The sequence below is a fragment of the Cavia porcellus genome, unplaced genomic scaffold (assembly GCF_034190915.1).
Source record: "Cavia porcellus strain 051 isolate PalLab524CR breed Dunkin Hartley unplaced genomic scaffold, mCavPor4.1 scaffold_4, whole genome shotgun sequence".
Classification (NCBI taxonomy): Eukaryota; Metazoa; Chordata; class Mammalia; order Rodentia; family Caviidae; genus Cavia; species Cavia porcellus.
The window spans coordinates 100,556,777-100,579,596 of record NW_026947487.1 but is presented as its reverse complement, the minus strand read 5'-3'; the positions used below and the strand labels follow the sequence as shown (position 1 = coordinate 100,579,596).

At 38.3% G+C, this 22,820-nt stretch overlaps 1 protein-coding gene across 7 annotated transcripts in view; it reads right to left on the bottom strand.

Annotated features, from left to right (window-relative positions):
- The window catches only part of Nfatc3 (nuclear factor of activated T cells 3), a 142,218-nt gene that overhangs the window by 17,408 nt on the left and 101,990 nt on the right, over positions 1–22,820 (bottom strand). For 5 of the 7 annotated variants that reach the window (XM_063247541.1, XM_063247542.1, XM_063247543.1 and 2 more), the window contains exon 9: positions 9,601–10,608. The exons of 1 other annotated variant lie outside the window; for it this stretch is intronic. In XM_063247541.1, the coding sequence (XP_063103611.1) occupies positions 9,601–10,608 (1,008 nt within the window). Of the gene's footprint in view, positions 1–9,600; positions 10,609–22,820 lie in introns of those variants that run through there. One more of the 7 variants, XM_063247547.1, reaches the window with a different exon arrangement.

The following is a 22,820-nucleotide window of genomic DNA, read 5'->3' as shown; positions in this document are numbered from 1 at the left end:
GGCAGACACTGTGCCACTGAGTGATATTCCTGGCCCTAAGCATACATTTTAAAGGAAATTTATTTTGAGGATTGGGGGGAGGTTGGTACTGGGAATCAACCTCACAACCTTGCACTTGCCAGACAGGCACTGTGCCACTGAGCTATATCCCCAGCCCTTTGAGGACTTTTTATATGCTGGTTATTTTATTTATTTTTGGTTTTTTGAGACAGGGTCACACTATGTAATTTAGGCTGGTCTCATATTTGCAGCTAGCCTCCTGAGTGCTGGGATCACAGGCATGCACCACCACACCTGCCAATATGCTGGCTAGTCAATGGTAGTTTCTCTTGGATTTTATGCACTTATGTACAAATCTTAGTTTTCTTTAATTTTTTATGTACAAATTTTAGTATCAAGTTGTTTCAAAGAAAAAAATCTTTGTTATAAAAAGTAAAAACAATACTTTCATTTTTAATACTTTTTAGTCCTTTTATTTTAAAAAGGTATAACTAATTTTTGTCCATGGAGTAAACAGGTACACTTTAAAAAATTAAAATCTTCCCAAATGCTTGTTCATTCTTTGTTGGGTCTAGGGATGTTTTCTTATTGCATATCCCAGGTTCTGCATAAGCTATGACTCAATGGCTAAGTGGGCATAATTTATGAGACCTTTCAGCCTTTGGAATTACTCATCATAAATATGTTTGAGGCTGGACAATCCACATACGCTTCTTGAAACAGGACCCAGAATCCCAATGAAGGGAGAAAGTTCAGATTATTACCACCCTGTACCTCACATCCTATAACTGGATTGTAAGATATCATTCATGACATACTCTCCCTATTGGTTATATATAACTTTCTTCTGTTTAAATATCATTATATAAATATGTAAATATCAGTGAAACTACTACCTAATAGATGCACCAAAACACTGACATATTTATCTCTGCTTCTCTGTATCAACCTCTTGTGCTCCCTTATCAAATAACACACTGAATCTTGTGCTTATCATTCTCTTACTTTAAAAAAGAACCTCCTCAATAGCAGGTTCTCTGATTGTCACTTACATAGACCCTGTTTACTGTCAAATTAGCAATTGACCTACATTCAGGATCAGCCTGTTGCTACACAGAATCTGCAAGTGGCAGTGTCAGTTTTCACCACAGTAGCAAGTCAGGCTATATTTAACACGCATCCTTTTCACTGATGAAGAGCTGCAGCTGTGGCACTGTTGGTTTGTAAACAAAAGAGGACAAGAGGGAAGGAAGGGAAGACTCTCACAGAAAGCTGTAACAGGATTCAATTAGCTCAATTACAAATTAAACATGCCCATGTTTAAAGGTTTAAGTCTAGTTTTACAAATCTAAATCCAATCTTAATTAAAATGCTTAAAACACATCTATGACATTTCTTCTTTCTCTTTTCTTTTTTGTGCGACAGGATTTTGCTATATAGCTCAGGGTGACTTGGGACCTATAGCAATCTTTACCTCAGGCTCCCAAGTGCTGGGATTATAGGCAAGTACTACCATGACTGGCCCAACTGTGACAATTTATCTGTCATAAAGTCAATCATTTTTGTGTACATCATTTGGCACAAAAAATGGGACATGTGTACCATAATGCACAGAAAGGTTTAAAAAAAATTATAGATCCAGGCACAAACACAAGAATAGTAATTCACTGATAATTTAATGCTGTAGAACACCTTTTTTCTTTTCTTTTCTTTTTTTTTTTTTGAGACAGGGTCTCACTATGCAATTCAGGCTGGCCTTGAATTCACTTTGAGTCCTAGGATAGCCTTGAACTCTGAGGGATCCTTCTGTCTCCTCCTGTCGAGTGCTGTGATTACAGTTGTATACCATCACAACAAAATTGATGTTTAAAAATGTTAGAGATTAACAACATTAAAACTAAGATGTCTATATTTCTAAGGATAACAGTCCAGGAATACTTGAATGTTTCCTAATAGAGGTTACCTTATTTTATTTGTCCCTTACTTCTCCCCATTTTTTGGTAGCAGAGATCAAATCCAGGATCTCATGCTTGTCAGGCAGACATTAGAATGCTGTGTTACATCCTCAACCCATGCTTCCTTCTTTTTCTTGGTACTGGGAATTGAATTCAGGACCTTGCACTTGTTAGGCAGGCGCTATGTCACTGAGCTATATCCCTGGCCCCCTCATTTTATTTTAAAACTCCAAAAGGAAAAGGATTTTGTGCATCTTTTAATCTTTAATTTGGCCAAAGGTGACAGACAAAAATAAACTAGAAATAGTGTTAACAAATTTTATTAGGGTTAGTTGTAAGTTTGTTTGCTTATTTATTTTTATTTTGGTCTTTTTGAGACAGGGTCTCACTATGAGTCAGGCTGGCCTTGAACTCACAATGATCCTCCTGCCTCAGCCTCCCCAAGTGCTGGGATTACAGGTGTACATCAGAATGTAAGTATATTTATCAACCATAGTACAGTACAAATTTTAAAAAGTTGCAGTGTCCTCTGGTTATAGAGTAGAAAACTACTCTAAAGGGGTAGAGGGGAAGGGGATAAAAAAAAAATTGAGATTAGGACATGGTCAGCTGGCTGAGCAGGTAGATATGCCAGGACAGGCACAGAAGAACAGTTCAAATCAGAATATGCTAACTTCAGTTCTTGTGACTTCTGAACTTGGTTTTTGATAGGACAGCCTAGACCTGACATTAGTCTGAGGAGTGGGAGATATGAAAGATGGCTGCCTTTAAGCTCCATGTATTCTCTTATAATGGTCCCCTCTTATGCTGCAATGTATACTTCGTTTCCTGTTTTTAACTGGCCCACTTGTTCTGCAGAGCCTGTTTTTTTCCCCATCTTTAACACAGTAAATGCAAAACCTTCCTATCCTTTGTATTTGTCTTGACTCTGTTCAGGACACAAAGAACCTACAAACTACCTCTAGAAGGAGATTCCAGCACCTTGGAACCTGGTAGCACACATAGCAATTCTCCACAATGAATGTAATCATTATACATTACAAATATGTACTAAAAACAAAAATCTGCTCTAGTTTTAATATAAAAAAATTTGCTTCAGGGGCTGTGATGCTTCAGGATGTGGTTCACTGGTAGAACACCTGCTTAGCATGTGCAAGACCCTGGTTTAGAACCTCAGCACTACTTAACAAAAAACTCACTGTCAGGTGTAGTGGTACACACCTATAATCCTAGCAGTCAGGAGGATCGCTGTGAGTTTAAGGCCAGCCTGGACTACACAGTGAATTTCAGGTCAGCATGAACTACCCTGTTTCTTTCTTTTTTTTTTTTTTTTAAAGAGGGTAAAACTAAACAGAACAAAGTAGATCAGAAGAAAACAATGTAAGTGACACAGATTTCAAAGCAAGATAACAGGATATCCACCATGGCTACCATAATGTCTTTTGTTTTCTTCCAAATAGTTGTTTATGGATCATTAAACAGAACTGTTTGCAGTATCATTGTTGGAATGTCCACTCTACAAGCTTTAATTTTGTGACTTGAACAATTATTTCTAAGATGGCAATATGTAATCCATTAACTAGTGATTTCCTACTGCGCATTTTTTTCTTCTGTAAATCTGTATAACTTGTACCCCTTCACTGTTTTTTTTTCTTTTCTTTTCTCCTTAAATAAAAAAAAATTCAAATAGTTGTTTATATCTCCACACACAATGAATTTACACAAAACAAATAGTATTAAACTGATCAGAACAGAATGATGAAGACATATTATAGGCCTTCAAAACCAGACAATAGGAAAATCAACAATGGCTGTCATAACATCTCTTGTTCTTGTTCAAATCAGCTATCCATACGTTCATGTATGTTGAAATTAAACAATATAAAACAGACTAAAACCACTCTGAACAAAAGAATGATAGCGTTACTGGATTTCACAGCATGATGATACGGTATCAGCAATGGATACCATAATATCTCTTTTTCTTCAAAATAGCTGTTCCTTTCATCACGCATAATATAATTGATTCTCATAAACTGTTTAGAGGAAGTTCTATGCATATATAAGCCTCTACATGTATACTTATCCTTTCTGTATTAGAGGGAAAAACCAAACAGAACAAAACAAATTACTAGAAAAACATGAAACAAAAAAGACAAATAAGTAACAATAGCAAAGAGCTCAAAATAATGACATAGGCCTTTAAAACAAGGTGGCAGGGTTGTTATTTTACATAATGATCTTCAAGAGTTCCTCAGATCACCAGACACTAACATGCAAATTGTTCCAATCCTATGAATGTTAGCTATTTTGTTCCAAGAACTTATGGAATTTGTAGCACAATCATCTTAGCTATCCCAAGTGTGTTTATACAATTTTAGATATTTTTTCTTTTCCCTTCCTTTTTCTTTTTCCTTCTTTTCCCTGAGATATTATTTTTTTCCTTTTGAGCAAATTCTGATCCTTTCACTGTATTTATTGAGGATTTTGTATGTACTTTTACCTTTCTTGTACTAGGGAGACAATACAGTATTTACACATGGAAGTTTGATTTATTCCACTTATGGTCTCAAGTTGCATCCATTTATTTAAAAATATCTCAATGTGATCATTCTTTTTTTAAAATTTTAATTGTGATCATTCTTTATAGCCGAGTAGTATTCCATGGTATAAATATACCATATCTTTTTTATCTATTCCTCAGTTAATGGGTTTTAGGTTGTTTCCAAGATCTGGCTATCACAAATTATGTTACTATAAACATGAGTGCACATATATCACTTTGATATGATGTTTTCAGTTCTTCTGGGAATATGACCAGAAGCGGAATAGCTGGGTCAAATGGGACTTCCAATTCCAGCATTTTACTATCCTGTTTCAAAAAGCAAATTAACTGTACACTAAAATGCTAAAAAACTAAAATGCAAAGTTAAAAAGATTGACTGAAGCACTGACCACACAGTTAGAGATTAACTGAGGCGTCATCATACTGTTCTGTATGCACCCTCACCCTAGTAACCTGTTTGCTGTGTCAACCTTCGTTCCCTTTGTGAGAAACAAATGTTCCTGGAATTAGCAGGCCAAAGGCTGTGAATTAGGACTAATCACCAACTTCCAATCATCTCTGACCCCAAGCAAAGGGGAACAAAACCTTTCTGCATTCTTGCTCACTTCACATCACTCCTTACTTTGCATTGCTATAAATATCTGTCAATATTCTAACCCAGTTGCACAGCTTTGCATCTGCACTGTGTCCCTGGTGCCAGCTTAAATAAAAGCACTCTTTTTCCTTTTAAAAAAAAACCTCTTGCCTGGTTTTTTTTGAATAACATCTTGGTGCCTTGTTTTTGGGGTACAACATTAACAAGTCTGAGAGAGAGAGAGAGAGAGAGAGAGAGATTTAATTTTATAATATATATTATAAAAATTTATATATATTATTATAATAATTTTATGTATTATAAAAATTTTATATATAGAGAGACTTAATTTTATAATATATATATTATAAAAATCCACTTCAGATTTTAAATATCAAAAATAATTTGTGCTGGTGGTAGCACATGTCAATAATCCTGGCACTAGGGAGACTTAAGCAACATGAACTCAAGTTGCAGGCCAGCATTGGCTATATAGTAAAAGAAAATATAAAGCTGCTTTTATGACTATCATCACATAACCTCATCTCTCCAGATCTTGTTTTCACAATGTATCTTCATATATTCAAAAAGTGAAATAGTGTTTTTACAAAATTTTTCTAGATTGTTTCTATGCTTTTTCCCCAAGTCATCTAATGTGTAGTAAGTAAGACCAGACTGCAGCTTTGTCTTTTTCCTTTAAGAAGGAAAAGTGCTTTCATTTATAAGGAAAATGAACTGCAACTTCCTTAGAGATCTGCTCAGTAAATCTCGATCCTCACAGTTACGTCATATGGATGATGAGTCATCACTCAAGGTCTTACCTTTGTTTCTAGGTAAAAAGTACTGTGAATAGTAAGCCTAAAATGTATAAATAGTAAGTCTAAAACTGCCCAAAGAATAGGTAACATTTTAAAAGTTTACATGTAGCTGGAAAACACCTTTACTTAATATGTTTTTGATGCTGGGGTTTGAATTCAAGGCCTCATACACAATAGGCAAGTGCTTCCTGCCACACAACAGCTTTAGTCCTTTTGAAATTTTGAGACAGGGTATAGCTAAATTCCCCAGGTTGGCTGGGCACAGTGGTATATACCTATAATCCCAGCACTTGGGAAGCTGAGGCAGGAGGATCACAGCAGGTTCAGAGCCAGTTTGGATAATACAGTGAGCTCAAGGCCAGTGTGAACTACATAGTGAGACCTTGTCTCAAAAACCAAAAACAAACAAACAAACAAGCAAGCAAATAAAACATGAATGAATGAATAGCTTAGGTTGGCCTTTAACTTGTGATCCTGTTGCCTCAGCCTCCCAAGAAGCTAGGATTACATGATGCTCAATTTAAAAAAAGGCTTTATTTCTAAATCTGTATTATATAAAAGCAGTAGCTTCTTTTCAACCTCCAGGCATCCTTATGTAGGTAATGACACTATGCTGCTGTGCATAGAGCAGTACAAGATGCCTTTTTTTTAAAAAAATGTACTGTATTGCTTTATCATTGAGCTTACAATCTCAGCCCTTCTTAGTTTTGAGATAGGATCTCACTGAACTACCCAGGCTGACTTTGAATTTGTGATTCTCCTATCTCAGTCTCTTGACTACCTGGGATTACAGGCATGTGCCACCATGCCCGGCAATTAAATGCTTAACACCAGAATCCCAAGTATTCCCTGTACAAGTATGACAGATCAAATATAGCTATGAGCATGTACTTATGAAGTAAAATTCTTTCTTTCTTGTTTTGCAGATGGAGTCCTGCTACATAGTTCATGCGGGACTGGAATTTACCATGTAGCCCAGGCTGGCCTCAAACTCACAGCAATCCTCCAGTCTTAGGCCCCCAAATGCTAAGATTACAGGCATGTTCCACCACACTTGGCAGTGTAGTAAAATTCTGTACATACATTCCTAAATATCCACAATTCTCCAGGACTTTAAAACACCTTGATGGATCCCTTTTAGTACAAATTTCCTACCACCATGGTTTACTGTGAATGCGTATCAGCTGTCATGCTGCAAAAGACTGGACTAAAAAATCTGAACCCAGGTCTCAGTACTGCTGCTTATTAGTTATGTGATCTTTGGACAGTATAACTCTGTAAATGTCACTATTTACCTCAGAGGCAGAGGAATGGTAGAATGGATCAGATAACAAATAAGAAAATGATATGCAAAGATACTGGTTTAGTTTACATTTTTATCTTGTTACATACAAATGACCCCTTTATGCCTCTAAAAATCATTCTTTACTGATCTTGTTTCATAGTCACAGAATTATGCTTTCTCGAGTATCTTTGTTTCTGTATTTACTGAGTTGTTCTCTGATCCCCATTTACTGAAACATATACTCACCTTCCAAGACTCAGCTCAAATGTCACTGACTTACAGAAGCCTTGCAGAATCCTTCCTAGGAAGGATTTGTCATATATCTCTACACATCTTCTGGTATGTTTCTTTCATACTGTGGTTATAGTGACTCAGAATTGCTGCATTGTTTAAACTGTTAAGTCATGTACTGGTCTGACTGGAAAGCCCCAGGAGTCATAGTGCCACATAATATTTATTTTCTTTTTTTTTTTTTTTTTTTTTTTTGTCTTTTTCCTTTTTATCGGTACCAGGGATCGAACTCACAACTGCCTGCTTTCAAGGCAGGCGCTTATGCCGCTGAGCTAAATCCCCAGCCCCAATATTTATTTTCTTTGCTCCTGTGCTTAGGACTTAGGATTTAATATTAGCTTCACACACAACTAAGTACCATAGAGAACTCGTCTTGCTAGTTCTATAAAAGGAGACAAATCTATCTATAATTATTTTCCTACAGTAGATGAATTCTGAATTTGAGAACTAAAATTCTGTATCCATGTTCCAGAATTTTTAGAACTTTCACACTGGGCAATAGTTTCATATAGCTTTCATTGAATATTACTCAGACAAAATTTATTTTTTTCTGTTTTTTTTTTGGTTTTTTTGAGACAGGGTCTCACTATGCAGTTTAGGCTGGCCTTGAACTCACTTCGTAGTCTAGGCTGGCCTTGATCTCACAGTGATCCTCCTGTCTCAGTTTTCTGAGTGTGGAGATTACAGGTATGCGCTAACACATTTGAATTAAAATTTCACTACTATATAAGTGACAAAGCCAAAAATAAATTCTGTAATTTTTAGTTGAAAATTTTATCTATGGGAATTTTCAATTTTTGAAATAGCTAATATTCCTGAATTCTCCAATTTATTTGTCTCTTAAAATCAGAATTTTTTTTTTTTGTACTGGGAATCGAACTCAGAACCTTGTGCTTGCCAGAGAGATGCTTGTGCCAGAGTTATATCCTTGGCCCTAAAATCAGAAATTTGCATGACAATCTGCTACGTTATAAAAAGGTTTTTTTATCCTTGCACCAACAGCTCCAGCAGCAGCAAGAAATTAGTTCACTGCAACTTTCTTGCTCTGTAAGTTGGCACAGCCATAAGGGAGCAACCAGGTTCTTTACTTGTGTAAGTCTCCTTGAGGACAGATTATCTTAATACTTTCTTAGTATTCTCTAAATATTCCTTAGTATCTACTCCATGCCTTGAAAAAGGATTACACTAACTCTGTGACCTTAGTACATGTTCAGAAGAAAAGGTGCCTTGTTCAGCAGGAAGCATTAGTGGTAAAACAGACTTGTAAGCATAGATTTTCACATCCTTGCTCAGTTATATATATCTTTCTAATAACTTTTTTTGTTTTTTGGTACCAGGGATCGAACTCAGGACCATGCATATACAAGGCAGGCACTTAGCCACTGAGCTAAATCCCCAGCAACAACTTTTTTTATATAAATACTTTTACTTATGAACAGGTCTTATGACAGGGCTAGAACTGATTTCTGCACCAGGCCTACCACACTCCCTGCAATCACATGATCCTCAAAGGCTAAGTAATACCTATTCTTGAAATTCTTCCTTTCCCTAGTTGTACTTTCTTTATTAATAGCCATTGCCTTTTGCTCTTTGCTTTCCTTCTACCTTCTGCAAAACACGTTTTTGGTTTTTTGTTTAAGATGGAGTCTTGTTATATTGCTCAGGCTGTCTCAAACTCTTGGGGTCAAGGGAGCTTTCTCACTCTGCCTCACGAGTGGTAGGAAAGCAGGCATATACAACCTTGGCTAGTAATTACAACTTCTTTAAAAAGCCACATGACAGTAAGATCTGGTAGTTTTTTCATAATTTTTTTTCCTTTGGTCTTCTTATGATAGTGTCTCACTTTGCAGTTTAGGCTGGCCTGGAGCTTACTTTGTAGCCCAGGCTAGTGAACTCTCAAGGATCCTCCTGAGTGATGGGATTAAGGGTGTGTGTCACTTAGTTTTTTGTAACTTTTGAGAAGAAAAATCTGAATTTGCATTGTTTTAAGAATACATAGATGGGGTTGGGGATATAGCACAGTAGCTTAATGACTGCCTAGAAAATGCAAGGTCCTGAGTTCAACTGCCAGTACACCCCTTGCATCCCCAAAAATACACACATGAACTTACCATCATCTAAAGTGATGTCCTGTAGACCAATGGTTGCAAAGTTAGGTTCCTGATCTTCAGGTTCAGGTTTAATGCTCACAGTTGCCCCATCAGGGGGAAATGATGCCGGATCACACAAACTGTGACATATTAAGGATGAAGATGCAGAAAGACCTCCTTGGTCTGTACTTTGTGCTTGAGTTGAGTGCTGTCCAGAATGCATTCTGGTAGCTAGAGATGGTGATGAAGCAGTTCCTGAGCTAGGAGATTGGTAAGGCATAGACTGTAGCTGAGGGGATGGTGGCCCAGAAAGTGGTGAACTAGCCAATGGATGTGAGGCTGTTTGGGATACCGTGGCAGCAGACCCTGAATGTGAAGGACTATATGTAATAAGTTGCAACTGAGGAGAAAGCTGACCCCCGACCTGGTCGGACAATGGAGAAGAGAGAGATCTCGGTCCTGTGTTTGAACAATGATATCCCATCAATTGCAGATTAGGTGAGGTTTGCACAGAATGAGGTGTATGTGCTAAGAGATGTCCTGCTGAGCCTGAATTTGAAGAATGAAATGGGATGGATGACAGTGGTTGACAACCAAGATTTACTAAACTAGGAAGAGCTGTATCCTGTTGAAATAAAACTGGATCAAATTCTTGACTAGAGGCAGCATTAACAGGAAGACAAGTTGGTCCATTATATACAACATTACTTTGCATAGGCTGATAGGAAGACCCCACAGGAGAGGTTGGTATAACTTGAAAAGGCTGGTGGACTACTGAAGGTGCCATATGTTGTTCTTTACCAGTACCCTCATCCCTACACTGCAACTGTGGTAAATGGGATGAGGTTACCATGGATGCATATGGTTGCTGGACAGGAAAAACCAAGCTTCTCTGTGCTGACAGTGGTACATTGTCATGTGGGAGCCCTGGATCTGAGGAAGATCTCTGGGTCTGGGCAGAATGAGGCACAGGTAAAGGTGGAACTGAAGACAAATCAATTTCTTCTCTGTGTTCTTGCTTCATCAAAACTGAAAATAAAATGATTAAAATCAATGTTAAGCAATAAATACAATAATGACAGGTCTTTGTAGTAAGCTACATAGCTGAAGCAAGCCAGGGATGGCAAACTCAAATGACTTCAGGGAATGCAAATCATTTAAAATAGTGTGTGTGTATGTGTACACCAGGCATGGTGTTTACACCTGTAATCCCAGTACAGTAAGTCCCTGATTTATGAACATTTGAGTTGCGAACTTTCCCAGATATGAACAGACTTTACATTATGAACATGTGTAGATGCAAACAAAGTGTTGAAGTGGCTCATGTATCTACTGGATATGGTCACAGTTGTGATGTTGTGTGCTTACTGTACAGGGAAATAGCATATAGTATTAGTACTATGCTCAATCTGAGCCCAGGATGTCCTGAAGCAAGAGCAGAAGCAGTGGTGATATGGAATAAACTGCTAGGAAGTGCAAAGCAATATATATTCTATATTTGTGTCAAAGATGTAGAAGACATTTTGGACAAATCTATGGATATATGAACAAATATCTAACTAATGAATGTTCTCCCAGAATGGAACTCATTTTTAAGTCAGGGAATTACTGTACTCACAAGACTGAGGCAGGAGGATCACAGCAATTTAGAGATCAGCCTGGGCTACACAGTGAGTTCAAGGCCATCCTGATCTACACAGTGAGGCCCTGTCTCAAAAAACAAAAATGTGTGGTGGTGATTCCAGTATTCAGGGGCTGAGGCAAGAGGATCCTTGCAAGCTTCAGACCAGCCTAGTTTACAAAGCAAGCTCAAGGCCAGCCTGAACGGCACAGTGAGACCCTCGAAAAAGACAAAAACAAAACAAAACAAAACAAAACAAAACTTGAAGCTAAGTAAACTTTTCCTTTCTTCATTTTGGGTGTCAGGTATTCTATCTCAGCAACAAAAAGAAAAGCAACCAAGACACCAATAACTGTGTGTACTGGCTCCTGACTTCTCTAATGTCTATGTACCAACTTTTCTTCTGACTTTCAGAGAACTACAACAGTGTTCTTACACTGCTAGTTTCTTTATCCCACTCCACCCACAGTCTACCTATCTTAGCTCCCTCTTCCACTCTGGTCAGAGAAGGTACACTAACTCCTATATCCCAAGTTAGTTCTACACAAGGAATAAAACTATTCAAGAAAGGCTACTTGTATCCCTTAACTAATCCTCATGGAGAAAATGGAGACCTTGGTTACATAAGTGTGCACTAAAAAGAAGACAGAGGGACTGAAAACTACAGTATAATACCAATCTTTTTCTGCATTATCCAATATTTACTATGTTCCTGATCCATATAAACAAACTAAAGTTGAAACCTTTAACCTGCTACATTGAGTGTTCGTTCCACTATGCCAAATCAAGAACTATTTTTGTCCAAAAGAAAATAATACTCCAACTTGACCAAACTACAGGAGCACTTATTGCTTGTCTATTCATGGTAATTTATTCCTCTTTGGACAGAAGTACAGTTAAAGGGATCTTATAATATTCAGAACAAGTTGAGTTTTAGAAACAAATTAACCCTATCTTTTGTGTTAAATGCACTCATTCTCAAATTTAGAATACTGATGTATGCAGGGGATCCAGGAAAAACTACTGGTAAATTGGTCTACTGACTTTCAAATCACAGGTAGCCTCATATTACCCTTAGAATTATAGATTTGGAGCAAGCAGATTCAGAGAACAGAAGTACGGGAGACTGCCAAGCCTCTTGCCTCAATCTTTACCTGACCTTTACTGCAACCCTGCTCACTGAGATATGCAGAGCTGGCTATATTGAACCAGATGTTCCCTTAATTAGCTAAAACAATGTGATTGAGTCTGGCCACGATGTCTCATTGCAGCATAGGGGCAAGAAATGCTTCCCTTGCTAATAACCTGAATGGCGGCTCGAACAAAAGCCTGTAATATTCCAGGGCTAAGACAGGCCATGGGACTCAAAAAAATTATATCTTCCTGGCATTAAAGGTGCTAGTCCTGCATACATCAAGCTATCTACTGTACTGCTCACTGGAGAGCCTTGTGCCTGGTACAAAATTGCTGTTTTTCCTTCAGTCAGGCCTGCAGTTTCTCTTCCTTTGCACTCTGCCATGACTCCCTGACTGATACCAATAAAAGCCATGAGTTTTTGGACTCGTGGTCTTTTGTTCCACAGAGAATATTGGTCATCCCAGATCTTTCTATCTTTGTCTTCCTTTTGCATCTATGTGCCATATTGCTGGACAGGAGACTGAATCCTCTATGGGGGTTTTAGTACAGGAGTTCTATTTTTTTTATTTTCCACTGCAAACAGAGCAGCTTAGTTGTCTTTAATTCTGTTTCATATACACTGGCTTTTGTTTAAAGCTTTATATGAAAAATAAAGACAATCTAAACAATTTAAAATCAATTTTGAGGTGTCTGGGAAAATGGCAGAACAGTAAGCAGCAAAGTAAAAAGCCTCTCTGAGAGAAACAGCCCAGTGGCTGGAATATAGCATTCTGGAGAAGAAAAGCAGGAAAGACGTAGGTCCCCTTGACCCAGGAAGAAACTAAAGTGAGAACTGAAGCCCACAGAAAGAATTTTAAAAAAGAAAAACTTGAACAGAACAAGGCGGTAGCTGGTGGCTAGAGCCAGTCCCACTGTGCTAGAAGCACTGTTGGAACCTGGAGATGCACAGGCACAGCGAAGCTGGTGGCGGACAAGCCTGAAGGCCTTGGTGAGGAGATGTAAGGGCAGAAGGGAGCAGCAAACCAGAGAACTGCACTGGCTGGTGCGCCCCAACTCACACGGCTGTGACTCAACAGGCTGACCAGGTTCCCGCCGCTTTTGACTTGCCAGAACCCCAGTAACACTGAACTCCAGGTGCACTGAAGTCGGAGATCAGCAAGACCGGCAGAGAGCAGAGCCAGTAGGGGACCTACACTGACCTGACTGTTGGGACCTACATTGACCTGATTCATTGGAAAGGGGAAGACATCTTAGAACTGGGCAGGACTGGCAAAAACAAGGTACTGCAGAGACTTCAGTCAGTTGCTCCCTTCCCAGATGGGACTGGTGAGATGTGCATGGCCTGGGTCACGCCCTGGGCTCAGAACCAGTAGGTTATCCCAGACCAGTTCTCTACCAGATGCGCATACTAAGGCAGTGAAGGCCTCAGCAGGCTGGCTGACCCTGAGGGAGGGGCCAGCATATTTGCACCAATAGCACACTGGAGTAGGCAGGGTCACTTAGACAGCACAACTCAGAAGAACCAGAATCAACAACAAAAAAGGGACTGAGGCCTTCTTTATATGCCTGTACAGAAGAAATAAGAAATATGAGAAGAGGAAGCAATAAGAAAAAGCTCCCAGCCTAACCCTGAGAACATTGATCCAGGAAAGATAAATACAAAAGAGATTGAGGACAGCAAACATGCAATGTCAGACACAGCATCAGTGGACATAAAGAGGTATCTTTGGGACCTCATAGATAAGTTCAAAAATGAAATATTTAACAAAGTAAAGCAAGATATAAATAGAATAAAAGAAATGCTAAGCACCTCCCAGAAGACACAGATGGAAGAATGCAGGAACACAAAGGAGAGAACAGTTTGATGAAGAATATAAAGAAAATATAGAATACATGAAGCAGATTCAAAGAGATTGCCAGGAAATTAAAAACTCCATTGAAAGCTGGCAAAACTGCTTGAAAGAAACTAAGGATAGATTATCCAAACTGAAGGACAGGTTTGCAATGTGGGATTATGAAAGGAAAAACTAGGGGCTGGGGATTATCTCAGTGGCATAAGCATCTGCCTTGCAAGCACGTGGTTGTGAGTTCGATCCCTGATACCGGTATATAAAAAAAAAAAGGAAGAACTTTTTTAAAAAAACAAGGAAACAAGAAGTAACAATACAAAGGCTAGAAGAAAACAAGAGGATCTATAACTGAGAATAAAGAATGTGAATGAAGAAGCAGAGGTACAAACAAAGGAACTACATAGGCTATTCACAGAAATAATTAAGGACAACTTCCCAAACATAGAAAAAGGAAATGATACTAAGATATATGAGGCATACAGAACTCCAGCCACCTACAAACCCGAACAGAGCTACACCCAAGCATATAATAATCAAGATCACAGAAATTCAATACAAGAACAATATTAAAAGCTGTTAGAGATAAGAAACAGATCACCTATAAAGGAAGGCCAATCAGAATTATGGCAGACTTCTCAACACAAACCATCAAGTCAAGAAGAGCTTGGAGCAAAATATTCCAAGCCCTGAAAGAAAATAACCTCCAGCCTGGATTGATATAGCCTGAAAAACTGTCTCTAGAAATTAATGAAGAAACAAGATGCTTCCAAGACAAAGAGGAACTGGGGAAATTCGCGACCACCAATCTAACTCTACAGAGAATACTGCAGGGCATTCTAGAGAGAGAGAAAAGTATCAGGATTCCAAGGACAGTGACAGAGAGGCCTCAATGAAAGGAGGAGAAAGCAGAATGAAGAAGACCAGCAACAACTAATGGCAAAAAAAGAGCACAACAGAAATGAGGCAGAGAAGGTTGGTTATAAACTCTAATATAGAAGGCCTTGATATACTAAATTAAAAAGAAAAAGAGAATCACAGGTAGAGTAGATCAGGAGGTAGGGTTCACTGAGATGCTCTTTATAGGAAATATAATTAACCTGAAAAAGCGTATATGGACTGAAAATCAAATGTGGGAAAACAATGCTCTATGGGACAGGGAACCAGAGAGTAATAGGGGCAACTAGACCAGTATTTGTGGATAGGTTGGAAAGACAGGCTTTAATAGGAAAGGAATATAATTAGAGATCAAGTCCAGGAGGAAGAAGGTTTGGGACCACTTAGGTAAACAGCAGGTTGCTCCCCCCAATTTAAAACCGAGGGTCTAGGTGAGACCCAAAAATACACAGTGCCCCCTGGGGAAGTAAAAGAAGAAGAATGGTCTTTAAAAAGAGACGGCAGAAGATACTGTTAATAGTGTATCAAGAATTAAAACCCGTATTACTCACACCACTATGCTTAGATAGATTTTATTCTGTCCTAGTTTGTCTACTTGCGTTAGATTTGAGGGCACAGACAGCTATCCCCAAAACACCAGGATACAGCACAGTAATCATCTTTAATTTCCTATTAACTTAATTTGGAGTCCTGTATGACTTATACTGGTTTATCATGACTGATCGTACTTAAATCTGGTTTGTTTGATTGCTGTTTGGTATTGACAGGTTTTATTCAAAACTTATATGATTGATAGTATCAAGTCTGAGAGTTTAGGCAATTACACTGAAGATGATAAGACTCGCTACAATACCCATTCTGGATTGATTACCTGTTTTTGAAGTTGTATACTACATACAAAATTGTGTTTTTATTAATACTGTATGTACTGATATATTCAATTATACTATGTCTGATGATACAGCCAATTGTATTGAAGATAACAAGAGACAACATGGTAACCATGGTAGAACTCCTTATACGGTGGTCTTATATGTCTTTTTCGTTTCATGTGTTTATAGGAATGTTTTGATTGGTCTTGCTTTCTTTTGTTCCTCCTTCTAATATAGAAAGGGTAGTAATGCATGTTAAGACTCACGCATGCGTAGAACCTATAAGCAGTTTATGAAAACTGATCTTATGACACATGATGAAATGAACAATACTTTGAAGAAAAAGAGACACTACAGTATCCAGTGCTGATCCAGGAGTGTCATAATGTGGAACCCAGCAATACTATTATTCTTTGTTCAGAGTGATTTTAGCCTGCTTGGGCTTGTTCAATCTCAACATAATTGAAGACATGGATAACTGCATGTATGTTTAAGTGTATAGGATTGAAAATCATATTTCTAAGTTTTTGTTGCTTAGTTGAACAGAACTTGTTGCTGTCTCACTGTTTCAATTTCTACTTTATATGCTCTACTTTAGTATCTTGAATAACTATTTGGAAGAGGACAATCTGTATCATCAACTGGTGACTTCTTACTGTTTATTTTATTCTTTGAAAGTATGTATTATTTCTACCTGCTTTCTGTTTTGTTTAGTCTTTCTTTAAATAATTTTTTTTTTTTTTTTTTTGAGACAGGGTCTCACTATGTAGTTCAGGCTGGCCTTGAGCTCACTTTGTAGCCCAGGTTGGTGTCGAACTCTCAACGATCCTCTCACCTCAGCCTCTCGAGTGCTGGGATTACAGGCGTGAGCCACCATGCCCAGCTCATAGTCTTTCTTTACATAAAGTTAAAAAAATTTTTTTAATCAATTTAATTTTATGATTTTAAAAGGTAACCATCACTGGCAGAGCTAAGACTTGATCTCCTTCCTCTAGAACAGCAGTCCCCATCCATATCAAGACAACCACATTCTAAAAGGCATGTCCCATCAACTACTTAGAACACGTAGACTACTTTCCCACAGGCACAATGTCAGTCAAGAAAGTTTGGCTGTAATGCTGAAAGCCACATTATTCCAAAACTACAGCTCAGACAGCACCTTATAATACAACTATTCTGCTGGGCCTCAGAAGGAAGTATTTTGCTTTAACAGCTTCAGGGATGCTGACGTAAGGTGGGGGCTCCCACAGTGGAAGCTCAGAAGTTACAGGGTTGGCAAAAGTCCTGACAGTGTCATAGGATAGGGTTCTATTCTCTATTAACATCTGCAATTAGAAGAATTTGTGTCTCAATTACACATGCTGGGAAGCTGTCCCTCCTTTATAAAGTGAGTACTGGAAAAATAATGTTACTTATGACCTCTAATAAAAAAAAAAAGAGGAATTAGAATTATATAATGGTAGTAAAGAGAGGAGTATATCGGGCTGGGCCTGGAATTGGGACTCAGGGATAAATGTTGACCACCATGCATGAAGCTCTGGGTTCTATTCCCAGCCCTGCAGGAAAACAAAAAGAGAGGAACAACCTATGAGATTCTCTGGGTCTTTCTCAGACCTTGTACGACCAACAGTAAGAATTAAAGGAAAGACTTCCGGGAGAACATGGCAGACAGATAACAGCAGCTACGGAGGCTCTCTGAAAGACTCGGCTCATAATTCAGGAATGGTGCGGAGTAAGGAGTCATAAGCAGGTGGAGATATGCTCTGCTGACCCAGGAACGAACTGGGCAGAGAGAAACCAACTTGGAATGCAGTCCTGGTGCCACAACAGGAACAAAAAAACCTCAGTGTAGAGGCTGGAGCCTGCGCCATTGGAAGCCTGGATTTGGGTTTCCCGCCGCGCGGTGGCTGCGTCTACATCGGCTCGGCAAGGAGAGGGATGCGCGGAAGCTCTGAGAACGGGAATCGGTGAACGGAGTTAAGAGCGGGACAGGCGAGGAGCCGTGCACTGACTTGTGGTGAGGTGAGTGAGAGAAACTGACACTCTACCACAGTTTGACTCCAGCGGAGGACATTCTGGGACTGGGCAGACTTCCGGGAGCAGGGCGCTGTGGCGACTTCAGCCACATATCACCCTCTCAAGCGGTGAGAAGGGCCTAGCCTACGTGACGCTGCTGGCGGACCCAGTAGGCTAGCCCAACCCAGATCCCAGAGCCTGAGGGTGGCCTGGAGCAGCGGGCCCCGCGTAGGCTGCCTGATCTGCAACTTCCTGGTGTGCTGCGGTGGGCGGGAACACCTAGCTGGTGCAATTCGATCAGGCTGTGGCTGACAGGGAGGGAAGCTGGGCCTCCTATATAAGCTTGCATATGCAAGGAACAAAGAATATGGGAAGAGGCAGCAACAAGAAAGGCTCCTCGGCCCCCAATCCTGAGAAACAGTAATAGTGGACACCGCACCAATAGACATAAAGCGCTATCTAGAGAGCCTCATAGATCAGTTCAGGAATGAAGTTATCAATGACCTGAAGCTAGAAGTAAGCAGAATAGTTAGAGAAATGCTAAGCACCACCCAAGAAAAAACAGATGGTGGAATGGAAGAACAGAAAAAGAGGGGAGAATTGTTTGATGGAGAAAACAGAGAAAGCACAGAATACGTGAAGCAGGTTCAAAGGGACTACCAGGAAACTAAAAAGTCTATCGAAAACTGGCATAACAGCTTGAAAGAAACTAAGGACAGACTATCTGAACTGGAGGGCAGATTTGTAATATGGGAGAATGAAATGAAAAACTTCTTAAAAGTAACAAAGAAACAAACAGCAATAATACAAAGACAAGAAGATGATAAGAGGATCCATAACTTAAGAATTAAGAACATAAAAGAAGAAGTAGGGACAGAAACAAATAAACTACAAAAGCTACTCACAGAAATAATCCAGGAGAATTTTCCTAATTTAGCAAAAGGTAAAGATACTCAGATGTATGAGGCATTAGGACCCCAGCCACCTACAACCCAAACAGAGCAACACCCAGGCATATAATAATAAAAATTCCAGAAATTCAATACAAGAACAGAATATTAAAAGCTGTCAGAGACAAGAAACAGATCACTTACAAGGGAGCACCCATCAGAATTACAGCAGATTTCTCTGCACAAACCATCAAATCACGAAGAGCGTGGGGGGAAATAATTCAAGCTTTGAAAGATAATAATCTCCAGCCAAGATTGAGATATCCTGCACAACTGTCCCTGGAAATTGATGGAAAAACAAGGTGCTTCCAGGATAAAGAGGAACTGGGGGAATTTGCAACCACCAATTCGACTCTACAGAGAGTATTGCAGGATATTCTAAAAAAGAAAAATACAAAGAATCCAGAAATAGTGGCAGGGAGGCCACAATGAATGGAGCAGAGAACAAAATGAAGAAGACAAACTGACAACTAATGACAGAAAAAGAGCTCAACAGAAATGAGGCAGAGAAGATTGGATGATAGGAACAGCTATTTTGGAGAAAATGACGTCTTAATAGGTAATACTGATTTAGTATCATCTTGTTTTGAAGTCTCATCAAACTTTTGTTCTTCTGTCTCCATTGGTCTAAACAGGTTGTATCTTATTGGATTTTATTATGCACAATAGTATAAGCAAAAACTTTTAAAGACAAGGAGATTATACAGAAACCATTGTTCATTTTCTGTTAGTTGATTCTAAATACCCTGTAATGCTGTCATTCTCTTAAATGGTTTTACATTGTTTTGATATATTTAATGCTACAATATACGAAGTTGTACTCAAGGATTTCAAGGAAAGAGACAATATGGTAACTACTTTTATGTCAGGATTATCTTGTGGTGAAACACTATTCTGCTTAAATGGTTACGTTTTTATCTGCGCTGTTTTGCTGTTATGCCCTCTTTTATCTCAATCTCCACTCCATTATTTACTTTTTTATTTTTATCATTTTAATTAAGGGAAAAATAAATAAAATAGCAGGATATATTATAGCAACCCACTTTGACTTTCCATTATCTTGATTTAAAGCCCTGTATTACTCTCACCATCTTGTTTTTGACTGATGTCCCCCTATTCTGCTTTGCTGGATAGTACCAGGTTCGAAAGTTTAGGCAACAGCTGTGAAGATAGTGAGATTCATTATGACGCCCATTCTCGATGACTTTTATCTACTTTTGAAGACTTACAATGTCTCCAATGTTTTGGTTTTGTCGGTTTTGTTCTTTACTGTTTTGTTCAATTTTATTATCTGATGATATAGGCAATTCTATTAGAGATAGCGGGAGGCATTATGGTAACCATTATTGATCACCTTGTATTATGCTTTTACATTATCTATTATGTCCACTCTTTTGATTTGATTGACTCTGTTCTGTTATGTCACATTTGGTTCTACTCCCTTCCAAAAAAGTAATAAGAACTGTGGGAGTAACAAAACCCAAAATGTGTAATTGTCATTGTACAAAAGAGAGGAAAAGAAAGTGCTCTAAATGATATAACTGCATGTATGTTTAAGTGTATAAGATAGAAAATGATATCACTGAGTTTTATTGGATCATTGAACAGAACTGTTTGCAGTCTCACTGTTGGAATGTCCACTTTACAAGCTTTAACTTTGTGACTTGAACAATTATTTCTAAGATGACAATATGTAATCCATTAACTAGTGATTTCCTACTGTTTATTTTTTTCTGTAAATCTGTATAACTTATACCCTTTCTCTGCTTTTTTTTTTTCTCCTTAAATAAAATTAAAAAGAAAAAAAAGGTAAAAGAATGAGTCATTTGCAATGAATGACAAGTCCTCTCCTCTGGCTATGTAGCAAGACACTCAAAAAAAATAAATAAATAAAGCAAAACAAGAAGTGCTAGAGAAAGGATAGTAAAACAAAAACAAAGACTACCTAACACTAATATGTAGTTATTTTTCCTTCAATTAGAGTATATCATTTATTCACTTCTATTAACTATAGTGGTGGTAATGACAATTCAGCATTTTTTCTCCACTTTTGTGTTCTACTGATTTGCATTATGTGTAATGCCTAAGATTCTGTCATTAATATTTTCCCTCCAATTCACAAAGTGATAACATAGAGGCAGTACATTGTCTCCTGCTTTTCAATTACTACTATTTTATGATAGTAATCAAATCCTCTAATTTTCTTACCTTACTGCTTTTTCTTCCCACAATTCCAGAAGCCCTCTTATTTCTTAGTCAGGTTAGAGTCTATAATTCTTCATCCCAATAGCACTTGATAATACCTTTGGACGATATGTCTGGCATAAATGCCACTCTGGAGGAGCCCAGTATGTATATTTTACTATCTACCATGAACAATTCAAGCACTGTTTCAGAATGTTACACAGCAGGACTAGTTAGGACCTATAAATTCATGAATAGCAACAACAAAGGTGACTTCCAATCAGGTCTAGAAATCTACTTGGTTTCTGTGGCTAACTTACTTGCCCTTTCTTTACAACTACTTCAAAACTTTGCTAGGATCTTAACTACCAAATCACCCACATTCTCCTATAATCCTAACAAGACCTTAAGTCATTCTTTTCAGAAAAACAAACAAACAAACAAAAAAAAAACAAATGAAGCTGTCATCTGAGAATTCTCTAAATTCTTCATTATTAAATCTATAGACTATCCTCACAGCCAAATTATCAATCTTCTTTATCTCTCCTTCTGTTCCTTTTACTAAGATGCACTCCAATCTTTATGTATTAAAATATTATCCTTTTCTTTTTTTAGAAGCTAGATATTCCTTTTTTTGTACCAGGGATTGAACTCATGACCTCATGCTTGCAAGGCAGGCACTTAAACCACTGAGCTAAATTCCTGGCCTAGAAATTTGATATTCTTTTTTTTTTTTTTTTTTTTTTTTTTGGTCTTTTTCATTTTTATCGGTACCAGGGATGGAACTCACAACTGAAATTTGATATTCTTTATCATCACTGATGCAGTCTTCTGTACATTCAAGACATTCATTTTTATTTGTTTGTTTTGTTTTTTTAAAGTGTTTCACTATGCAGTTCAGGCTGGCCTTTAACTCATTTTGTAGCCCAGTCTGGCTCCAGATTCTCTTGCCTCAGCTTCCCAAGTACTGAGACTACAGGCCTGTGCCAACATACTTGGCTAAAAACACTGCTGAGTAAATTACCTTTTTAATTTTCTTGGGCTTCTGCTATATTAATCACATAATCTACAATGACTAATATGACAAAAGTTAAACTGGTCATCGATACCTACTAAAGAGACCAGCAAAATATGGGGGAAATGGTTTCTGAAACACACGTTTGATCATGTCACTTCCAGTTAACTCACCCCTTAGCAGCTCTCATGAAATTCTATGATCCCACCAACCACAAGGTCTTCATTTGTTGCCTGTCCCCCCCCCACCCCCGGTTTTTGTTTTTTTTTTTTTTTGCTTTTTTCCAGTACCAGAGATCGAACTCACAAATTTGCACTTCTTCAGTCAGGCGCTAAGCTAAATCTCCAGCCCCCTAACACAGTGTGTGGTCCTTTTTTTGTGGTTTTGTTTTTTGAGACACGGTCTCACAATGTAGTTCAGGCTGACCTAGAACTTACAATTATTCTCCTGCCTCAGACTCCCAAGTGTTGGGGTTACAGGTGTAACCTGTAGTTTAGGTTGACCTTGACCTTATCACATAGCACAGGCTTGAACTCTCAGTGATCCTCCTGCCTCAGCCTCCCAAGTGCTGGGATTACAGGCATGTGCTGCCATGCCTAGCTTGGTTCTAAGAACTATATACTTGAGACATTACTTAACCACTCCATTTCCTCATCTGAAAACAGGATAAGAACACACCTCACAAAATGCTCAAGTCACACA